At 40.2% G+C, this 16,650-nt stretch overlaps 3 protein-coding genes across 4 annotated transcripts in view; 1 reads left to right on the top strand and 2 right to left on the bottom strand.

Annotated features, from left to right (window-relative positions):
* Nucleotides 1-174: 174 nt before the first annotated feature.
* LOC5511679 lies at nt 175-7,409 on the top strand. Its single transcript, XM_048732606.1, has 10 exons — nt 175-400; nt 1,547-1,633; nt 2,163-2,333; nt 3,196-3,343; nt 3,736-3,919; nt 4,086-4,184; nt 4,259-4,433; nt 5,140-5,183; nt 5,981-6,084; nt 6,479-7,409. Exons 1-10 carry the CDS (start codon nt 280-282, stop codon nt 6,630-6,632), a joined length of 1,287 nt encoding a protein of 428 aa, XP_048588563.1. The 5' UTR covers nt 175-279; the 3' UTR covers nt 6,633-7,409.
* A 410-nt stretch (nt 7,410-7,819) lies between these two features.
* Nucleotides 7,820-10,539, bottom strand: LOC5511680 (probable G-protein coupled receptor No9). The gene is made up of 2 exons (XM_001632017.3): nt 9,424-10,539; nt 7,820-8,557 (listed from the first exon to the last, which is right to left on the bottom strand). The coding sequence occupies exons 1-2, from the start codon at nt 9,765-9,767 to the stop codon at nt 7,930-7,932; spliced, it is 972 nt and encodes a 323-aa protein (XP_001632067.3). The 5' UTR covers nt 9,768-10,539; the 3' UTR covers nt 7,820-7,929.
* A 3,147-nt stretch (nt 10,540-13,686) lies between these two features.
* LOC5511648 (tetratricopeptide repeat protein 12) overlaps nt 13,687-16,650 on the bottom strand; it is a 59,125-nt gene continuing 56,161 nt past the window's right edge. For both annotated transcript variants that reach the window (XM_048732600.1, XM_048732601.1), the window contains exons 18-22: nt 16,369-16,470; nt 16,013-16,112; nt 15,423-15,512; nt 14,335-14,470; nt 13,687-13,839 (exon numbers count right to left, since the gene is read on the bottom strand). In XM_048732600.1, coding sequence (XP_048588557.1) covers nt 13,764-13,839; nt 14,335-14,470; nt 15,423-15,512; nt 16,013-16,112; nt 16,369-16,470 — 504 coding nt within the window. In that variant the 3' untranslated portion in view covers nt 13,687-13,763. The remainder of the gene's footprint in view (nt 13,840-14,334; nt 14,471-15,422; nt 15,513-16,012; nt 16,113-16,368; nt 16,471-16,650) is intronic.

Raw genomic sequence — 16,650 nt, 5'->3', positions numbered from 1 at the left:
TTTGTTTGCTCTGAGCGGACCTTCAAGCCGGGTGGGGGGGGGGGTCGTCCGACCCCCCTGGCTACGGGCCTGGTTGTTTCCAGGCTTTTCGTCGTGTATGAATTTTTTTGTTCCTTACCCACCCCCCACCCCCTTCACTTTCTAATGGTCCGTCCAATTTTCACATTTATGGACTACCTGTGTTGTAATGCAATCGAGGCCCTACAACAAAATGGCGACAGGCAAGTGAACATTTTATAAGGAAACAAAAAATCCTCTGGAAAGAGCAAGAAGTTGACAATGAAGCAGGTTGTGTTCTACTACGATGTTGTGTGTCCATTTGCCTTCATGGCAAGTAAGTTTATCGAGGGATTGGCGAAGCAAACACAGGCTGAGATCGTATGGAAACCGGTTCTTCTAGGTAAGCGGAATCACCGCCGGGCCACGATATTGTGTCAATTTTTATGACATTTAGAAATGTGATAAGTATTAGACTTTCTATTCAAGTTAAGTGTCTCTCGAGCAGTGGTACGTTTGTTTGAACAAGAAAACTTCTGCCCAAAGAATCACATTATTCTTTGAATGATGGCCCCCATACCCCCCATATCTCCCCCCACCCCACCACTACCACTCATAGGGATGACAAATTCCTGTAATTTTAAGATAGATTAGGACATTGACCCCTCAATCGGCCTGTACAAGCTTTGAGAAGTACCCACAACCCCCCAAAAAACTCATAAATGTAAAATAAACACAACAAGATGAAGATACTCAGGCATCAGTCTAAGGGATAAATGGTCTTGAAGGTATGCATCAGGTTCATTTTCGTGGCCTCAAAACACAATGTCCACTCCTTGTAAGCTTGTAAAACTACTTGGGTTGCAAAGCATTCTGGGAGATCGAGGGATAAATTCACGAGGGGAGGGCCAGTCAACACTCCTCTCCCCAAAGTCAGATGTTTTTTTTTATAAGTCTTTTCACCCCGAAGCCAAACAAATCAATTCCAGGTCATACAGGCCCAGAATAGGAGTGTAAACAATTTTGGAGTCAATTTGATTTCAGAAAAGACAGCATTTAGGAGAGCTGTGGTGATTCATTAGAAAATTAGTTTCTCATCCAGGCAAAGCCAAACAAGAAAAAGTCATCATGAATCCACCTTTGCTTGCAAATATCCATAAGCAAAGCACTCAATTTTGCCCCAAAAGACTTCATGATGTCCTGAGACACTCTCCTAATATGCTCATAGCTGTTTTCATTTTGAAAAATACAAGCAACCATCAACTTGTGCTGGCTTCAGCACAACGACGAGGGATTAAAAGTGGGGACCGCAAAGCAGTGTTGGAAAGCTTGGATACCGCTGACTAGGTGCAGCTGTGTTTGACTTTGACGGGCTGTATAAAACTCAGAATAGTGGGGGAGGTATCTGTTTTCAGTCTGTTTTTTGTAAATTCAGCTCAAAAATGTTAAATTTTACGATTGGCTTCATAATTTTTAATTATTTATACAATTAGCAATTTTTTTATTGTTTGAGCATGCCAGGATTAAGATTTGTTTTGCTTTTTTTTAGGTGGCCTTTACAAAGCAATCTCAGGCGAGGGTGATTACTCTGCTGCTGACAAAATGTGTGATGCAAGAAAGCTCATCGTTGGACAAGGTACCCCGGATATTGACTCCTGAATCAATCAAAATACCCAAATAATTGGTTAACCAGAGTGTAAAGATGTAACAGTAGAGTCGGCCCTGAAGAAGTCCTATTTAAAACAAAAATTTGACAGAGTCGACTACCAGTTTTTGGTGTCCCATTGACTCCTGTATATTCTTTTGTAGTAAAGAAAATATTGAACAAATACCCTTTTGAGTTTCTTTACTGTCCATCAAAGTAAACTATCACCTTTCCCCCCACCTTTTGGCCCATTTCTTTCTCTATACAACTTTATAATTTTCCTATTTAGACTTTGATTAAATCAAAGCCTACAAAGTCTAAAGATACAGTAAAGCTAAGATTATACAGATAGCAATTGGCCCTCTCTCTTCCTTCTTCAGTGTATTCATGGGTATTTGTGAATGCAAGATATGATTGGATCTTGAGAACAGAGTTTTGTACTAAAACAAACCTTCACTTTTCATCATATTTTACTCACCATAATGATTAGATCTCTACGTAAATCCCATTTTTTGCCTAGATCTCCGGAGGTTGTTGTATCGTAGTGGGCTTGATGTGCACATGCCATCTGGACCACCAAAAAAGACACTTCCTACCATGCGACTGCTGGCTGCTGCATGTGTTCAAGCACAGGAGACTGGCATCAGTCTCACACACTGGCTGTATGACGCATATTGGGTACACAATAAAGGTGATTTGGTTGATGATGGTGTTGGTAAAGATGGTGGTGGTAGTGATGATGATGATGATAATGATGATGATGGTGATAATGATGAGGATAATGATGGTATTGGTGGCGGTGATGATGGGAATAGTGATAATTATAATGGTGAGGAGGAGGATGGTGGTGGTGGTGGTGGTGATTATAATGATATGGATGATGATGGTGTTGGTGGTGGTGATGATAGAAATGGTGATTATGATAATGATAAGGATGACAACTTGGGCAGTTGTGGTGATAAGAAAATGTTGATGTTGGTGATTGGTTCACTTGCTTTTTTAAAGGCAGTTATATGTTATATATGTTATATATATATATATATTATTAAAAAAATATATAGAATTTGCCAGAGTTACCATTATCAGCCAAATTTTGCTGACAGGCTTGTAGTGATAAAAATGATGATGATCCAAATGATGATTATGATTATGATAATATTAAATAATGAATATCAATTACTGATAGCTGCTTACTGATAGCCACTTTTTTCGGATCTCGCACCCCCCAAAGAAAAATCCTGGGTACGGTCCTGGAGGTATCACTTGTCTAGATTATTTTAAACGAAGGAGTGTCTGATGATGGCTTGTTGATGGTTGATGGTGATGATAGTACTCATAAATAAGTGCTTTGGACCCTTAGACTTGACTAGAAATATTCAAAAACTGCAATCCATAATAAATATAAATCCGAAATTATTCTGGTTAAAATGATTAGTTATAGGAAGGAGCACCTTGTGTTGGTCGTACTGGAGTGATGCATGGGGATTGACAATTAGGATGATGGTGATAATGACAATGATCATCATGTTCATGGCGTTTTCTCCTTGTTTCAGATGTCACTAGTCTTGACGTATTACAAGAGGGAGCATCTCACGTTGGTTGGTCTGTTGATGTTGAAAGTACAATAAATGGTGTTGGAAAGCAAGTATTGCTAGACAACACGCAAGAGGCACTAGACAGAGGTGCCTTCGGAGTTCCAAGGTTTGTTTTCTTCAGTGCACCCTGACATGGTGACTTTAACAGTTGTAGAAAGTTACCTAGTAAGGAGGTGGAAACATACAATATTACCAGGCCCAGATTTTGAGTGAAGATTTGGGGGAAGGGTTTTGTTTGGTCATTTAGCCAAGAAGGCATATTCTTTTAGTTTTAATGGTACTCAATCATCTTCTGTGTGATTGGACCCATCAGTCAAGTAGGGTCAAGTAGGCCCCCATGGTATGGGCTGACACTGCAACCAAGGTAATCAGATTGTAATAAGACTCCAAGTACATGTTTAATATTTCCTTGGAGTATGAAATTATTATTTATACAGATGAAAGTGTAAAATATTAGTAATTTTTGAATTGACTTATTATGTTTTCATTTTATTTCAGTTTTTGGGTCAATAATGAACTCTTTTATGGTACTGATCGTATGCACTTTGTGGAAAGTGCCCTTGGCCCAGATAAGCATGTAACCATGCCACGCCTATACCACCCACCCTCCCATCCAACTAGGGCCAAGCTTATTATTTACCATGACTTTGCCAGCCCATGGAGCTACCTAGGGTCTACACAAGTATGTAGGTCTAATTCTGTCCTGTCTGACAGTCTGTCATGTAACAGACTGAAATTAGCTCATTTCACATAAAATGGCTCATTGCTACCTTCATATATTCACAGACTGCACAAAAAAGTTTTACATACTAAAAATCTCTAGATTCATTATGCATGTGATTTCCCAGATTGCAGACCTAGTATCCAGTCTTCACCCTGTATCAGTGGAGGTGGAATGGGTACCAATCCTTGTTGGTGCATTGTTCAAGGCAATTGGTACCCCTGTGGTAAGAATTTTGAAATCTTTAACGGCTTAGAGGGGCTCTTCAAGTCATACTTGCTATTCCTTTGTACTCTTCAGGTTCCAATGCAATCAGTAGGAGATTCCAAGAGACAATACTTTATGAAAGATCTCAGTCGTTACAGTGATTACCTCAGTGTACCCTTGAAATGGACATCACACTTCCCTCTTAGGACCATTCTCCCGGCAAGACTAACTATTGCCAACAATGATGACAGACTAAGACATGCTTTATGTGAGTATTGTGAAGTCTCCCGCTGCACTTTCTCTATCTCCTCTTCTGCTCATGCCCTCCTTAATTATAATGAATCTTCCACCTCTGGGTTTCTCTGTCTCCTCGTTTCCACTCATGCCCTCCTTAATTATAATGAATCTTCCACCTCTGGGTTTCTCTGTCTCCTCTTGTTTCCGCTCATGCCCTTCTTCAGTATGATGAATCCTCCACCTCTGGGTTTCTCTGTCTCCTCTTCTGCTCATGCCCTCCTTAATTATAATGAATCCTCCACCTCTTGGTTTCTCTGTCTCCTCTTGTTTCCACTCATGCCCTCCTTAATTATAATGAATCCTCCACCTCTGGGTTTCTCTGTCTCCTCTTGTTTCCGCTCATGCCCTTCTTCAGTATGATGAATCCTCCACCTCTTGGTTTCTCTGTATCCTCTTGTTTCCGCTCATGCCCTTCTCCACACTATGTCTCTCTCCCTCTCTTCTCTCTATAAAATAAATCCCCAAATCCTAATTTACATTTCCCTTCATTTTATTTGCAAGATTTATTTTAACGTATTTTTTTACGATAAATTCTTATTATTTTTGTCCATTCGTGTGCTTTTTAGGCTTCCTGATTTCGGGCTACTCTGAGTTTGTTAGGGGGAAGATGGGAAAGATTTCAAGCGTCCTTTTAGATTAATCTGTGTATCACATTGACCTTCCTTCTCTGTTTTCAGACGAGGCGGCCTGGCGATATGACAAGAACATCGGAGATGAACAGGTTTGAAGCAACAATAAGTAGTTGTGTTTTAGGGATGCAATAGGCGAAAAAACCTTTTGGTTGAACAAATGAACAAATGACACCACATTACCTATTCAAAGACACTTTCCAATTTATCTCATTTATGCCTTCCCCACTTAGCTTCCATAGAACGAGAGCTGCTTTAACCCGCGCTTTGTTTACTGGGCATGGATACAAAACAAGACAGTGTTTGAATCATAATGGCTATGGGCTGTTAGCCCAAAGCCGCTTTATTAATAAAATTTGTCAAAATATATAATTTGCTCTGATAAATCTAAAAATTGCCCAGTAAAGGTGAGGGCGAAGAACGCCAAACAGGACTCTTGGGAGGGTAGGGAGGGGAAAAACTTTAACGGATCCTTCGGCGACTGGCAGCAAATGACACCGTGCACGAGTGTTTCCCTAGCCTAGTGCTAATGGATAGGGGTCAATGCAATGTATCCCTAACAGGAGTCACGTGTGGACAGTTGTTATATAACAATAACACAGGGTCCCCATATATGAATTATACTGCACAGGGTTCCCATCATAATATTATAGCATTAATTTGAATAACCCGTGGGAAAGCATAAAAAGTCTATTCGCAAGCAAATATTTTCTGTATCTCAAATGGCCTAAAATTCATCAGTTGGAGGCGTTTAGATAACAATAAAGTAGTTTTCCCAAACTTGATTTGTTTTAATTGCACGTATTTGTTCATTATTTGATATGACACAAAGATTCTCAGTGCAACGTTATATTTGAAATGGTTGATAACCCCCTTATACCTTCTACAGGTTGTGAGGGAGATACTGACAAACGCCGGATATGATGCCCGTGCCCTTATCGCAGCCACAAAAAGCCCGATGGTGAAAGACCAGCTGAAGGCAAACACAGAGAGGTAACCGTTTATCTTGATAACCATAACTCACCATGCGACGCGCGCTAGCGTGGTCACCTCCATAACTCACTTACCATGCGACGCGCGCTAGCGTGGTCACCTTGACGGCTTTGTGAAGTCAGGATGCGAAAAACTTGCTATGTGATTGGCATTGTTAACTCTAACTTTCAAGTGAAACGACAAACAGTTCGAGAAAGCAGGCAGAAATTATCCGATATTTGGCAGACATCCGAGCAAAATGATTGAAAATAATTAGTCTCTAGTGAACTTGAAGTCAGTTCGAGTATGCGGGGACGTATCTATATTCAAGTTATCGAGGACCCACAGTTTTGCTATTTAAATTAGCCTCAGTTTCTTTTTATCTCCTTATGACGCCGTGACTTTCCAAAATCAGGGCCATCGCCGCGGGTGCGTGTGGAGTGCCGAGCTACCAAGTGAATGATGGTCCAGTGCTGTGGGGCCAAGACAGGCTTAACATCGTCGCCGATATGTTGTGTGGATGGCAGGACCAGCCCCAGCAGGATAACGGGCCTAGCAGCAAGCTTTGATTGAGTCCCAGCAGGATAATGGGCCTAGCAGCAAGCTTTGATTGAGTCCCAGCAGGATAACGGTCCTAGCAGCAAGCTTTGATTGAGTCCCAGCAGGATAATGGACCTAGCAGCAAGCTTTGATTGAGTCCCAGCAGGATAACGGTCCTAGCAGCAAGCTTTGATTGAAAATGTGGGTAGTGTACAGTGTCTAAATTTGTGTGAGACGAAATGAATCTAGACATATGATACAAAAAATAAGATTTTATATATCTGTATGCGAGGCAGTCGCGAAACTACCGGCTATAAAAAAAGGCGAAAAAATTGTATGTTTTCTAATTATTGTATTATTTCTAATGAGTCGAACACCTGGGTGGTTCTCAGAGACCGGGATTTTGCCTTTTATATGTTATCCACGTTATTCATAGCGTAGTTTTTTTTTTTCAATTTTTAACACTTTTTGCTTAGCAATTATTGCTCATTTGCTTGTTACTATATATAATCTACGTTTAGTATTAAATTCTTTCTTTTTCAGCTAGTAGGATCGCCTTAGATGCGTAATAACATAGTGATAGCAGCCAAGTCCATGGCCTTTTGATCGGGTTTCCTGTGGTGTGACCCAGAACCTGCGGGCACAGGAAACCCGGTAAGAGTGCTATGGAATAGACTGCCGTTGTACATTACATTCTTGATATTTACAAAGTCGCGTTTTCAAATTTCATATCCATGAATCTGAAACATGTTTAGGTGCTTACCTTACCATATTTCTTCTATATTATATTTTGCTATTTTTGCTCACTTGATGTTTTTTTGTTCCTAAAAATGGGGTTCACGTGCATTCATGAACATCCTAGCTACGCCTCCCTAGTTTATAATAGAAATTTTGCCTTGGTTTACGCATTGCTGCATAACATACACCAAAGAAATCCCTAAATTATGAGGAATAAGTATTAATGATTTATTTCTATGCGATTTTACTACAGCCGTCATGATCATTGAATGTTTAATACCGGTTTCGGTGTTTATTGTCGCCTGTATTTCGAGTTTGATGGTCCTATCAAACGAAGCAGTATTTTGATCTCCGTCCCCGCCTGCCCTCTCGATGTGTATCTTTTGTTTATTGTATTAACGATATTTAGTAGCTCAAACCATCGAAGGAAGCTATGTTTCTATCGTCGTTCTCGCCTCCTATCGTTGTGTCCCTTTTGTTCGTGATATTAATGGCAATAAGTAGCTACCTTAAGCGTCGAAGGAAGCTGTATTTCGATTGTCGTCATCGGTTCATTCTTTCGTTGGGTACCTTTTGCTGGTAGAGGCTCTAACTAACCGTCGAAGCTGCCTGCACCTTGATCTTCACGATCCTCGCAGTAGACCCATCTCTGAAACTTGTCCCCTCCGAGCTGTTCCCCGTCTGCCTTAGCAACAGCTTCCTAAACGCCGACCTGAACTCCCGGCTCCTGATGCTATAGATGAGTGGGTTACACGCGGAGTTGAGGAGCTGTATGGGGCCTACCCACGCCCATACCTTATACATCCGAACTTGACCACAAGGATCGGACGTGAACTGTACCATAACGGTGATGAATGAGGCAATGAGTAGCATGAAGAACACACCAATTACGACCCCCACTGTGAATGCCGCCTTGGTACTCTTAGCAAGCTGCCTGGATCGGTCTGTGCTCGTATTCTCGGCATTGATCTGTCGGTTCTGTCTGTGGGCGATCGCGAAGATATGGAAGTAGCAGAAGAGGATGATGCATAGAGGGATGATAAAGTCGACGAACTCGCTGACCATCCAGACGATGCCGATATGCACTGGATCGGATACGGTGAGCCTTAGCAAGGCGATGAAGACAGATCCTATCCACACACACGCGATGACGGTAAAACACTTCTTCCTCGTCATTATATCTTCGTACTGGAAAACTCTCGTGACGGCGATGTACCTGTCGCGGGTTCAATGTTTGTTAGTTCAGGTTTTATCTTAGTTGTAAAGAAGCTCACGTACTTTTAACAGGTTTTCACGTTCTTGTAGTGGTTTAAAGGATTATACATTCAAGTTCTCAGTCTGCTGTTTCTCCGATTGACCGAGCAAGTCATTTATTATATGGCCTGCTTTTAACTAATTTGCGGCGAGAAAAACAAATCCACTTGCCCTTTCAAGCGATCAACTTATCGATCGATTTCATAAAGGCGGGCAAACAAGAAACTCTCGCGCGGCCAACTAGAAGTGTGAAAACTTGTTTACCAAAAAAAGTCGTACTTATAATAAGCAATAAACCGTGGATAAGAGTAAACAAAAGTTGTACTTAGTGGTTTTCTAGACAACTATCGGGCACATCGGCACAAAGGAAGAGATATCGAACCCCAAAGTTTTGCTTGGCATATTTAGCGTCCATCATCGTTTTCGACATTATGAGAAGTACTATGGTGTAATTCAACTTCAGGTAATCATTCTGCTTTATGAATCATCATTAGACCGTGCTAAAAGCTACAGGGTTTATCCTAAAGGTACTATGAATTCCAACAATTAAAAAAGCTGATATTTTATTGTTTTGGCATTTTTTCAGGGCATGTATGAAGTTAAAACGGTATGTAGAGAACCAAATTCGTTTTTTGCTGTTAGGCTGTTTTGGGAACTTATATTATTTGTTCACGTATTCGTAGCGGGTTCAACTTTTAGTCCTTGTTCTACCTTAATTGAAGTTTTGAATTTCATTTTTCTTATTTGTAAAAGTATAATGATAAATAAACTTGTTCTATTTGAGTTTATTTGAAATGTATCCTCGAGTTTTGTAAACACACATCTTACCGATCAATGCTGACCGCAGAGAGATTGAACGTGGAAGCCACCTTTGCTTGCAGCGCAAGGATCTCAATAGCGAACACCAGCGAATGCGTACTCAGCCATTCTCTCATTAACGTCTTCGCCGTGATGACTGGCAGAATCACCGCGCCGACCAGTAAATCCGCCACGGCCAGGGAAGCCAGGAAGAAGTTAGAGACTGTTTTGAGTCGAATCGAGCGGAAGATGGCTGCAATGACCAGTACATTGCCCGTTGTCGCGAGCAGGGAGGCGACAATGCAAAAAGTAGCGATGACGATTGATTCTTTGTATGTGATAAGGCCGTTGCAATGTGAGGGAAGCGCTGCCATCGTTTACCTCCAACTCTTTGCTGAATTACCTGTTTTGATTTCTCATGTATTCCAGCACGACAAAGAAACTTCTTCTAGATGATATTTCGCGCTTCCTCCCGGGATTTTGTATGCTATAACTATTTCTGTATTTAAATACTGAATTCTCTTTCTAAATGGCTGTCCTTTTTTCTTTTAACTATTTCGAGTTGGAAGCCGACAGCAAGCACTCTGAAGTTCGAATTTACTTTTGTCGATGTTTCTCACAGAAACTCAAACAATAGAGAACAACTCCTTGTCCTGAAGAAAAATATAAAAAACCTTTTTCTTCGCACAGTCAACAGAGATATTATACCAGTTCCTACATGGATAACTTAATTTGTTTTGTGTGTCCACCAAATGCCAGGGTATTGTCCTTCGTTATGTTTAGCTTGTTTTAGTCAAATGTTGTTACCATGGCGCTCACCCTTCCAGGCAAATGAGCTGGTATTCTTCTTCCAGGTTCTCACTTGGTTTCCCGAGTAAACTCTGACTTCTTCGCTCGCCACACATGCAACAAGCAAGGAAGACTCTTTAAACTTTACGACCAAAAGAACATGGTAATTAAACATAAGCTCCTTGAAAATTTCACATTTAAATTGTGGGGTAATTTGTCTTTTTTTTCTATTCAGGTGATTAATATTTAACGTTATGACGAAAACGATCCATGACTATGGTATTTAAATTTTTTTTATGCTCAGCGGAATAGGTGGAGCAGAAAAGATCATTATAGCATATCGATCCTCTCAGGTGTTGGTCTGATTTATGTCATCTTGGCTTTAATTAGTAATTCCAGTTATCCACTCGAAGCTAATCTCTTCTTTAATTATTGATTATGTAATAAATAATGACAAGTACAATAAATTGTACAGGGAAAAACCAGAAGCATTAATTAATTGTACAATCAGCTCGCATTGAATAGAAAGTCTCCTTTTCTTCCATTTGCAATCACTGACATTAATACCAATGTAAAAAAAAAATCTTAAATAGATTAATTTAAAAGCTGACCAATTTGGCTTCTTTCCCAAAAGTTAAACACAGTTTGTCATTTGATGTTGAAGTAAATTGGTGACTGGATCACTCACCAATGTGTGTTTTGACGAATCTAATTGACAACTGGTAATCAATTTGAATTCCAAATTTAAACTTGGCCAAAAAAAGAAAAAAAACTGTTACAGAAAATGCCAGGAAATGAAATGTATTGTGAATGACAATGTTATGAATGATACGTATGTGTTGTCTTATTATCACAACCTGTGTCTAAAATCCTCTCATTACTCGTCCATTGCTTGGTTGTTACAACTGTTCTATTTATTTATCTTATATTATTGTTACTATTTTCTTGTTAATTATTACGACCACCTATTCCCGGTTAGCTTTCTAGTGGCATTTTTCTAGTTAAAAAAAATTAAGTTATTCAATGCGAATTCATGCAGATGGAAATAAAACAATCGACTTGTTCCATTTCCATGCATTTGCATTGAATACGGCTCATGGATAATACAACGTTTGAACTTAGCCTTAAAGTTAAATATTGTTTTTATCATCATTTCACTTCTATGTTCTTAAACAGCCTCTGCCAGCCGCCATTTTGTCATCCTAGCAGAGTACCAGTGAAAAAGCATCCATTTGCATCGGCTTATTTAAGGAAACCAAAGCAAGGTTTCCAACTGAATTTGGTACATAAAAGTATGAAACTTTGTTTTAAGATAGTTATTTCGAGATTTTAGCATATTATGTGACTTCCAATATTAAATAAGAACAATAACAAAGGTGTGGCTGACAAGGATTATTTAAAGTGCCCTTGTCAGCCACACCTTACTTATCGTTTTGTTTTTAATATCGGAAGGGCACATACTCTGCTTAAATATCGTAACATCCATCTAAAAACAAAGTTTAATGCTTTATTTACCAAATTCAATCGAAAATATCGCATTGGCTTCCTCATATCAGCCGATGGAAATGGATGCTTTTTCGCACCTCTTACTTTGCTAGAATGACAGAATGGCGGCTGCCAGATGCTGTGGCGCATGTGTTATTTTATTATTACGTTCTGTTCTATTTCTTTCAGATGGGGGTGTTTTCTCCATGCCTGTGTATTAATTACTATGTGTATTTCTTTAAACATAGCGTATACCGGTTTGCGTGGGCAGGTCTTTTGGGCCGTACTGATAAAGATTATAACCCTATCCAAAACCTTTAGCGTTATTACATTTCTTCACCATCTCACCATAGAGTGTTTTCTCATGAGACCTATAATCATGTTTCCGTTTCTCGCGCTGATGGCATTAGAGATGTACTTGATTGGATGTATTGTGACTCTCTTCACAAGTCTACAGTCAGTCTTTCCTAGCAACAAGAAAAGTGACAAATGCGGAGACTACAATAAGAAAGATAATCAGTCGTTCTCAAGCAAAATTAAGTATAGTTATGATTTTTCTGTTCGGTTAGACGGGTTGGGACGAATACGAAATGTTGCCGAACTTAAAATGATATGGATAATACATTGCCTACAAAATTAAGTTTGTTAAAATTAATCGCAGAATTTCTAAAGTATATGGATGATCATGTTCTTTTAATCAACATCTTTCGGTAGAGTAATATATATATTTTTTCAAATATATTATTTATTCGCTGAAATCCTTTTCTCAAAGAATATCGATCGGGCGCTCTGGGTTATTATTCAGATTTAAAAAATACAACAATCAATTTGTGAAGAAATCAAAATAGCAATCCATGAATGACGCCTTTATAAATGAAATCTGATCGATTCGCTTAAAAAAATGATGAGAATGAATGCTCTTTTCTTTACCTAATTTCCGACAAGTAAATATCCAATAGCCTTCAAAAAATCGAAGAAAATTAACGTTATACTAAGAAGAGTGATAAGCAAATGAGCATCATGGGCGTTTCACGAGACGGCGCAAGGAATTGTGGGCTTGTTTGTCTGTAAGGAACATGTCCCGCCTTTGTTTCACCCAACATGCACCAGGATCTTGCTCCCAGCCTCCACACACACTCGGCGAATCCCCCCTCCCCACCCCCCTTGGACGATATTGTGTGCAAGATTTTATCCATTATTAATCGGTGCGATAGAGCTCATGGTTCGTTGTTACTCCATTTTCGTGGCATTCAATAATTTGCGAACGCCTCGCCGACGATTTCTAACAGCTATTGCCTTCTTGCTTTCTTCATTCAAAATCATTGGACCGTTTTCATTGGCTAGCATATTGAATTGGTTTCCAATCACGTCACCTCCTGCCCTGATAAACTGAAAAATACTAAATGTAATTCTGTTTAGTTTGATTGACGGAAGTCAGAGGGCAGCTGGAAATTTTTGATGAGAGTTTGTAGAATGATAAGATCTATTTGTTTCCTATCTGGGTACCTACTCGAAAGCATACGCAAAATGCTTACGCAAAGCGAAGACTTCTTAAAGAGAAAGTGCTCATTCAATACCGTGGGATAATGTGTTCTTTGACAAATTGACGGCTAAACAAAATTAATTTGCTAGGGGGGTAATACTATCAAGGACTTCTACTTTAATTAGTTATATGGTCAGGTACAGTTGTAGGGCAAATTTACTTGTTTACGCAAACGGAAAGAAAAAAAAACGATTAAAATGGCTTAGTATAACATCCCTTGTTGTCTCCATGTTAGTTTTTATTCAATATTTTTTTGAAGTATTCATTTTTGAACCACAATATCTAATACAAATAGCATAATCGCTTAAATAAGCGCCGTTGTGCTTTTTTCTATTGTTCATGTCTCATGTGAGGCGCTTATTCGGAGGAGGCGCTTATTAATACTTTCGGTTCATAGGGGCGCTTATTAATACTTTCGGTTCATAGGGGCGCTTATTAATACTTCCCGTTACAAATTCAAGTAATAATTAAATACGTTTTTTTTATGAATTACAAATTTAATTGGTGCATGGTAACAAAGTAACAAAAACGTAACAAAAACGTTGGAAACGTGTCAGCTGTTTTGCTTCTCTTGGAAGATCGTGTGCATGATCTCTAGACCGTTCATTCTTTTGAGCGTGTCCAAATGTCTGAAAGAAATCAATAAGTTGGAAACATTCACGCCAACTCTTAATGGTTACAATAATCAGTTCGAGTTCTTTGGAGTTCTTGGGGGTTCGAGTTCTCGGGGATTCGAGTTCTCGCGGATTCGAGTTCTCGCTGATTCGAGTTTTCGTGGGCTCAAGTTTTCGGGGGTTCGAGTTACCGGGCAGTTCGAGGTATCGGGGGTTTGAGTTCTCTGGGGGTTCGAGTCATATAAATATTATTGTATTGTATTGATAAACACCACCAGCATCACTATTATTTGTATCATATTATCATGGGACAAATGTACGTGAAACGGCGCGAGGAATGTACGCGACACAGGTACGTGACGCATGAACGTGACACAAGAACGAGACACATGTACATAACACATGTACGTGACACGTGCGTGACACATTTACGCGACACAAAAACGTGACACGTACGTGAGCTTTTCTCAAAAGGGACTGGAGAGACATATTAGGGGTACTTTAGCCTACCTGGAATCACCGCTGGCCAGTTTGGCAAGACACAGCACAGCGTTATGTCGTACGTCGACACTAAACTTGTCGTTTGTTGCATTTCGGAGTAGAATCTGAACTACTTCTGTCGCGACCAACTTCCGACAAACTTCACCTGCGAGATGGTAGGAAGAACGACAATTTAGTGACAACTTTATTCTCACATTAACGAAAATCGCCTCAAATTGATTTTTTATAGGAAACTTAGTATAAGCTGTTAAGCCAAAACAGCCTCGGCGAGCCACCTTAACCGAAATGATGTCTAACGTGCTTGTGCATTTAAAACACCAAGTTTGTTGACCAATCTGAGCTCGGGTTCGCTAGCTTTGTTGTATAAAAGTCGTCATGTGAATAGAAATTATACAGGCTTGAAGGAAAGACTTTTTCTCCCCTTGGCTAGTGCATTGTATTTAGTTTTACCTGGGACCTTTTTCCCTATTGATGGAGGGAACTTCATTTGAGGTGCTTCTATTTAAGGCTGGACTCATTCGGTCTTTCGGTGTTTTATCCTCCAAAATAATTTCTTGCTATCCTGATTTTTTAAACGCGTACTCTCGCAGGCTCTCTCTTATGCGTCTCAAACTCAAAACTTATGCCAATTTCCTGTAATATGCGGGTTTACAGGCCCGTACCCAGGGGGGTGCAGAGGGTGCGAACGCACCCTCCCCCTACCCCACAACGGCCGAAGGTCCACTTTCGGTTCCCAATGGACGTGCCATTTGTAGACAAAACCATAAAGAATAGGCTAGATCACTCTGGTACGTAGCCAAATCCGACAATAAACGTCCCGTGAAGATACTGCAAAGGCGTCTTTCGGAGGGTGGTTAGATTTTTATCTGTCAATAAAAGAGAACTCACTGCCTCCCCCCCCCCCCCCCAGCAACCCTGGAAAAATTAGGTAAACTTTTTCGGATTTCGCACCCTCCTTCCAAGAAAAACCCTGGGTACGGGCCTGGTTTACCTCTAAAATAGGGGGGGGGGGACCTTTCAGGGTTCACAGTAGTATTCCGTAAATTTGAGGAAAAAAACATTGGTTTGGGAAAAGCTTGTCAGACTGGGAGACTTACCCAGAAGGACACAGTGGCTGAGGCAGAGGGCGGCATTCCCGACAGTCACCTCGTCCTCGCTAGCAAACAAGCCCATTAGAGACTCGATACCTGCGAGTTGACAACAAGAGATATTAAAACAAGAGCTTCGGATCACGGGACTAGATCTTACAATTACCCACTAGTAACGCAATATCGCCATTACCCAAAAGATATTAAAAAAACACAAGGGCTGTGGGTCACGGGGCTAGATCACGTGGTTATACTGTTAGTCAATAATCATCAATCATTAGAAATGAATGATGAGAAAAATGCTTACAGTAGTTACGAGTAACACGATGTTATCATGACCTACAGGTAACGCAACATTACTAATCAGTAACGCAATCTTAACATTACCTTACACAATCTTAACATTACCTCAAGTAACGCAATCCCGTCATTACCTCAGGTAACGCAATCTCATCATTACCCCAAGTAACGCAATCTTACTATTACCCAGCAATTAAAGCAATACTACCATTGCCTCAAGTAACCCACTAGAAACGCAGTCTCGCCATTACCCAAAAGTAACGCAGTCTCACCATTACCCACAAGTAATGCAATCTCACCGCCGTGTTGTAGCACAGCTTGCCTCGCGTCCTCGTCATCTTGTGTACAGACCGCCAAACACTTGAGCGCGTAACGCACAGTGGTGCTCTTCCTTGGTGACTAAAAAATACAAGCAGTTAAAAAATGATTCATATTTACACCTTAGACTCACAATAGGAGCGGCAAGTGGAAAAGGGGGCGTGGCACCACAGAAAAATAAAAGCAGTCAAAATGTACTAACTTTGTAGCTTTATTATTTGAAACGACATCAACTTATGTATGGTCTCTTTGCGACAAGTATAGGTTGCTAATCGTGGGGGGTTTGTACTATTGTAACCGCAACTAATAATGTTATGAGTATTACTTATGGGAGTACCTGTAAAGCAGTGATGAAATAGACGTAGAGTTTCTCCTGTCGCACTATCTTGATCGAGTTTTCCGAGGAAGCAAGAATGAACCGGAGAACGGCCAGGGAACGCTAGAAAAACAATATTTAAACTTTGAACTAGACTGCGTTGACAGCCGAATTTTACCCCGGGGTAAAGTCCGGCTGTCAACTCAGGCTAACTTTGAACCATGCAAAAAACAAGACAACGCAAACGCAGTTTGAAAGAAAATATATAATTTTGTCAAAAAAGAAAAAAATGAAGAACCCACA

The sequence above is a fragment of the Nematostella vectensis genome, chromosome 9, assembly GCF_932526225.1.
Source record: "Nematostella vectensis chromosome 9, jaNemVect1.1, whole genome shotgun sequence".
In the NCBI taxonomy this organism is placed as follows: domain Eukaryota; kingdom Metazoa; phylum Cnidaria; class Anthozoa; order Actiniaria; family Edwardsiidae; genus Nematostella; species Nematostella vectensis.
The sequence above is the reverse complement of the archived record's forward strand: the minus strand, read 5'-3'. Positions and strand labels throughout refer to the sequence as shown.